A 6,365-nucleotide genomic window follows, 5' to 3' on the forward strand; every position below is an offset into this window, starting at 1 on the left:
CAGGTTTGTGACCCCCATGCTGGGTCAGGAGCCTGGCAGCGGTGGTGGGTGTTTTCATGTGGTTCCTTGTAGCTTTTGTGGGTGATGCAGCCCTTGAGGATTTAGCATCTATTGGGTCTGGGATACAGGTGGAGGGCGGGAAGAGGGACCAGAAGGGAGGGAGGGCCAGCAGAGCAGGAACCGGGAGCTGCTCGCCCCCCGGGCGCCGGGGACCCTCGCATCTCTCCGTTCCTGTGCGGGCAGACCCCGTCGTCCGCCCCTCTCACCCCTGGCGCCCCTTTTCTCTTCCAGATCGGCCCCCCGACCCCCGGCTCCAGGATGGACATGAACGTGACGCGTCCGGACAACGCCACCCTCCTGATGCTGCGGGACCCGGCCATCGCGGTGGTCCTGCCGGTGGTGTACTCGCTGGTGGCCCTGATAAGTATTCCTGGCAACTTGTTCTCCCTGTGGGTGCTGTGCCGCCACATCGGACCCAAGACACCCTCGGTCATTTTCATGATCAACCTGAGCGTCACGGACCTGATGCTGGCCTGCGTGCTGCCCTTCCAGATCTACTACCACTGCAACGGCAACCACTGGGTGTTCGGCGAGCTGCTGTGCAACGTGGTGACCGTGGCCTTCTACGCGAACATGTACTCCTCCATCCTCACCATGACCTGCATCAGCGTGGACCGCTTCCTGGGCGTCGTGTACCCGCTGGCCTCCGCCCGCTGGCGCTGCCGCCGCTACGCCGTGGCTGCCTGCGCCGGCACGTGGCTCCTCCTTCTGGCCGCCCTGTCGCCGCTGGCCCGCACGGACCTCACCTACGCCGTGGAGGTGCTGGGCATCGTCACGTGCTTCGACGTGCTCAAGTCCAGCATGCTGCCCAGCGTGGCCATGTGGGCGGTGTTCCTCCTCACCCTGTTCGTCGTGCTCTTCCTCGTTCCCTTCGTGGTCACCGTGGCCTGCTACACGGCCACCATCCTCACGCTGCTGCGCTCGACCGACCGCCACGGGGAGGCCCGGAGGTCCCGCGCCGTGTGCCTGGCGGCCGTGGTGCTTCTGGCCTTCGTCACCTGCTTCGCGCCCAACAACTTCGTGCTGCTGGTGCACGTGGTCAGCCGGCTCTTCTTCGGCCGCAGCTACTACCACGTGTACAAGCTCACGCTCTGCCTCAGCTGCCTCAACAACTGCCTGGACCCCTTCGTCTACTACTTCGCGTCCCGCGAGTTCCAGCTCCACATGCGGCACTACTTGGGCTACAGGCCCCTGCCCACCGGCAGCCCCGAGGGGCACCTCGAGAGCCTCGCCTCCGGACGCACGCTGTCCGTGCGCTCCGTGGAGGGGCTGGACGCCGCCGGCCGGCCCAGCGTCAAGCGGCAGGAGAGCGTCTTCTGAGCCGGGCGCCCCTCGGGGGCGGGGGCGGGGCAGCCGGGAGAGGGCGGCGCGGTCCTTCCCCCGCCCTGCGACAATGCACCCGCGGTCCCTCCGGGCACTGGGATTTGGCCACGTGCCCGTGGACAGGCCACCTCGGGCCCCGTGCTCTGGGGGCCCATGGGGCCCTGCGACATCACCTGTTTCCCCCGACATCACCTGGTTCCCCCCGTCCCCCGGAGCCAAACAAACACGGGGGCTCCCCGGCGGGGATCAGGTTCTCCTTAAATATCCCCAAGCCACAGCCCCCAGACCGGAAGGTCGTCCGTCCCGGAGGTGTGGACCGAGGGTCTCTGGGCGGATGACAAGTTTCTGAGTGTTCGCAGCTACAGCTGCACCTCCCTGACCCGCCTAGGGGTTCAGCTTGCCTCAGGGGGCCCCTCCGGCCCGTTCTCTGGCTCTGCCTTCGAGCTGAGAACCCCGGGCCATGGCAAGTCGTCCTGGGGGTCTGGGAGGCTCCTGGCCTGACCCGTGGGATCCTTGGAGGACCAGGGGAGAGCACTGACCACACGAGCCCGTAGCAGGTCTGCTCAGCACCTGGGACACACCTGTGCCAGCCCCACTACCTGGGCTGCTTTGGGAAAATAAGGGGCCCAGTCCCCGGACTGCCCAGGATGCTAAACCAGCAGGTTCCCGGGAGGCCGGGATTTGCCTGCAAGAACAAACTTTGGGGTGCTCTGCACATCACGAGGGATGCACAGGACTCAGCTCAGGGCTCTCTTGGGAAAGGAAAACAGCCCTGCAGCCTATAAGGTGAGACCTTGGAGGGGCTGGCAGGCAGGGGCTCAGGGACCTGAGAGTGGCTTGGCTGTGGGGCAGGTGACGTCCCCTCCGTGGGTCAGAGATGTGGATGGGGGTTGTGAGCTGATGTTCTGGAAGCACCTGGTCACATTGGAAGAGAAGCAGACATATGTACGCCGGGGTGAACGGTGTCTCGCCAAAGTCCATGTCCGCTAGGAACCGCAAAGTGTGACCTATGGGATCAGGGTGGCCCTACATCCAACGACAGGGTCCTTCTAAGGGGCAGAAGAGGAGAGACCCAGACACACAGGAGAAGAACCGGGAAGACAGAGGCAGAGACGGGAGGGACGCGGCCACAAGCCCAGGGAAGCCCGGAGCCCCCAGAAGCTGGAAGAGGCGGGAAGGACCCTCCCCTGGAGCCTCTGGAGGGGGCGCGGCCCTGGGACGCCCTGACCTCAGACGTCTGGTCTCCTGGATGGGGGAAGATGCAGGTCTGTCCGGGGTTTTAGCCTGCAGTTTACGGGAACTTGTTATGGCTGCCCTCAGACGTGTGGTCTCCGGGCTGGGGGAGGGTGCAGTCTGTCCGGGGTTTTAGCCTGCAGTTTATGGGAATTTGTCACAGCTGCCCCAGGAGACACACACACTCTGAAATTCTGAGCCTGAGCCTCTGGCTTCTGCTTCGGTGGCTGCAGGAGGGCCCATGCCTGGTGCTGGCTCCCAGGGTGGGACCTGCTTTGTGGAATCCAGTCCCTCGGCTTGGAGGTGCAGGCTGGAGGGCCCCTTCACCGTCCTCCGCCCCAGGCCACGCAGCTGGGGCATCTCCACAGAGGACAGTGTCCGAGCCAGTGTCTGTGTTTACAGGGAGCCGAGAGCCACCCTCGGGAGCCTCAGAGGGACAGCCGGACGTGCCCCTGGGGAAGGACTTGAGCCCATGGGTGCAAGGGACGAGAAAAGGGCACGTGTCCGGGACCTGGATGGTCCGTGCATGGCGTGCTGTCCCCCCGCTCTTCCCCACTGTCCCAAAGGCGAACCCTAGAAAGCCAGGTCAAGGGAGCAACAGTCTGGGGGCGGAAACCCTGAGCCGGAGAGACAGTGGCACCCACGTCTGGGCGTGGGCCTCCAGCATCTGATGCTACAAAAGTGTGAAAAACCTCAAACCACCCTCACAGGACGTTTTTCTGCTGCTTTGTGATTAAGCGTCACAGTTCGAATTCAGAGGAAGCCAGTCTAGGTGGTAATACCCTCCCCCAGTGGCTGTCACGTCCCTCCAGCCTTTGGGTCCCAGAGGGCTGTGCGAGCCCTTATTTGGTTGGCGGCCACTCAGCCATCCAGGGCTGTCGACCCCATGACTTCTGCCTTCTAGGGGCCCCCAGTTCCACCGAAGTTCAGGAGGTCCGACAGGGTCTTTCGAATTGCTGGGAATTTCCATCCAGAACTTCAGGTGACCGTCAGCCTGTCCGAGAGGTCCATCAGATCACCTGAAATCCCAGGGCGGGATTTGCCCCTCTTTCGGCCTTTTAATAATGGGGTGTGTGTGTGTGTGTGTGTGTGTGTGTGTGTGTGTGTTCTCCCCACACACTCCTTCAATCTGTTGCCCTCTTAAGCCTCCTGTAAAAGGATAACACATTCGCATGTACATAGACATGAGGAGAAAACAAGATGTAGTTCTGTGATTCACCTCTTGGGAGGGTGTGGGAGGAAAAACGCAGAGACCCATATCCCTGACTTCTCCCCGTGTGCTGGGCGGACAGGTTTCTCCCTCGGACTCCTGAGACCCCTGCCTGACCAAGACCCTCCCATCTCACGGCCGAGCCGTCCCATGACCCTCCCACCAGGCTCCCTGGAATTTCAAGGATGGCAGAATCATGGTGTTCTGGGCTCCTGGCGTGAACCGGGCCAGCAGAACACGAACGGGGCACGGGTGGAACCCAGGATTGGTTGGGGGGGATGATGGGGCTTTGGCCTTGTTAAAGGAGACCCTAAAATGCTGAAGGTGTAAATGAAAACAGTCCTGGGCGGAGTGCGACGATGGTTGATGCTTGCTCTAAAATATGACAGCAGATACAAGCACGCACATATATACACGCGTGCACACCCATATATGCACACGTCACACACGTGTACACGTGCATGCGCCCACGTCTCTGTGTGTGCACGCGCGTGTGTGCATTTGTGCCCGCGTATTTGGGGACTGGACGAACGAAAACTGCCAGAATGCTGATAGCTCATAATGCTTGAGCCTGGGTGAAGGGAACACGGGGTTTCATTATGTCACTCTCTTTACTTGAGCCTGTTTTAAAATATCCATGCTCAAAACAGGTGGTTTGTTGGAAACTCTCGCACGGAGACGTTGATTTATTTTTTCTTCCAGCGTCTGATCTGTCTTTGGAAACCTATACGGTTCTGTAATGCCAATGAGATTCCTTAGTGCTGTTAACATACCTCTAGGGTAGGAGTGGATGTAAATAAACGTGCAGGGCGGGTTCCTAAGTGGGATGAGATTACTGCTGTGGGACTCACCGATAAAGGCCACAACGGTGGACCGGAGCTGGTGAGTTAGCCAGCAGGGAGTCGAACCCAGCGCCTGCCTCAGAGTCCCATCCCACACCCGTGGGGACCCAGCTTTGGCTGGTAACCCCTGCCAGACATCCCTGGCTAAATCCCTAGTTTACAGTGTGTCCCGTGCCAACCACCGTTCCTTTCTTGCCTTCCTTGTCCCCTTGCTGATTTTGTCTGTCACCAAGACCTTCCTACAGCGTAAGTCAAAACCATCAAGACATCCGTCAGTCTGCTCCCCTCCTTGTCCACAATCCTGAGAAGATGGAAGCTGGAACATCTAAGGAAAATGAGAGGATCGCAGACTGAATCCCAGAAGAGCACGGGGAACACGGGCGAGATTCCAACCCCGATCCCTCCTCGGAAAACGACCGATGTCGGTTCTTCGTTATGGCGGGGATGTCGGGGGTTAACGTGACGGGGAAGGATGGGGGAGGTGGCTGAGGAGCCCCAGTACTACACTGACAAGCGCCCTGTACACCTCGAACTTCCTCAGAATAAACCGTCTATTTTTGTAAGCAAGATGTTCGGCTTGTGCAGTGAACGGAATGGGAGCCTTCGGGGCTGGTTCTGGAGATGCGGGGGGAATTGACCCCATCGGACAGTGATCCTTCATTAAGTGGTATTCCAGTTTGCCTTTGCAATACCTTCTCTGATGTCTTCATCCAGATAAAACTCAGTGACACCAGCATCGGCAGAGGAGAACCAGTAAGGGGGCCTCAAGCTCGGCTGGAGGGCGGGCAGTTTGACACCTTTTCTGCTGTGCAATTTGAAAACAAGTATTTATGCCTCCACCCTGACCTTTCGAGCTAAACATTCATTGTCACTGTCCGGGGAAAGATGATTCGGTGATAAAGATGCTTCCTGACTGGTTGAACTTGTACATTTCCTTGAAATGCCTAGAATTAGAAAGAAGAAGAAGAAAAAGAAGAATGATTTCTAACTCCAGACATTGGAGGGAAACGTAAAGTTCAACCAATCAGGAAATGACTCCCCCCAAATGGGTAAAGTTTGGGGCAAGGTGAGTCCACACGGTGAATCAGAACTCACTGTGGAGGGGCTTCCTGGTGGGTGGTCAGCCTCTGATGGGTTAACCAAGAGGGGGTTAGGGTGGAGACCTGGGGGGCTTGGTGCACAGGGACCTGGTTTGCACGACCATCTGATGCCTTGTGCTGGATCACCCAGCACAGAAGTTTAAGGGGGAAAAAATAGGACATTACGATGCTATCAAAACATACATTAGGGGGCTTCCCTGGTGGCGCAGTGGTTGAGAATCTGCCTGCCAATGCAGGGGAGGCGGGTTTGAGCCCTGGTCTGGGAGGATCCCACATGCCGCAGAGCCACTAGGCCTGTGAGCCAGAACTACTGAGCCTGTGCGTCTGGAGCCTGTGCTCCGCAACGGGAGAGGCCACAGCAGTGAGAGGCCCGCGCACCGCGATGAAGAGTGGCCCCCGCTCGCCGCAACTAGAGAAAGCCCTCACATGGAAACGAAGACCCAACACAGCCAAATAAATAAATAAAATTAAAAAAAAACATACATTAGGATGTCATGTTGATATATACCACATACCATGATATACCACATATATATACAGGCACATGTACATCTACGTACACATAGGTATGTATTTATATGTGCGATGTATTAGTCA

At 58.5% G+C, this 6,365-nt stretch overlaps 1 protein-coding gene across 1 annotated transcript; it reads left to right on the forward strand.

Annotated features, from left to right (window-relative positions):
- The first annotated feature begins 318 nt into the window (after positions 1-318).
- On the forward strand, positions 319-1,380 carry P2RY8 (P2Y receptor family member 8). The gene has a single exon (XM_060003145.1). It carries the CDS (start codon positions 319-321, stop codon positions 1,378-1,380), a length of 1,062 nt encoding a protein of 353 aa, XP_059859128.1.
- The last annotated feature ends 4,985 nt before the right edge of the window (positions 1,381-6,365 follow it).

The sequence above is a fragment of the Delphinus delphis genome, chromosome X (genome assembly GCF_949987515.2).
Source record: "Delphinus delphis chromosome X, mDelDel1.2, whole genome shotgun sequence".
In the NCBI taxonomy this organism is placed as follows: Eukaryota; Metazoa; Chordata; class Mammalia; order Artiodactyla; family Delphinidae; genus Delphinus; species Delphinus delphis.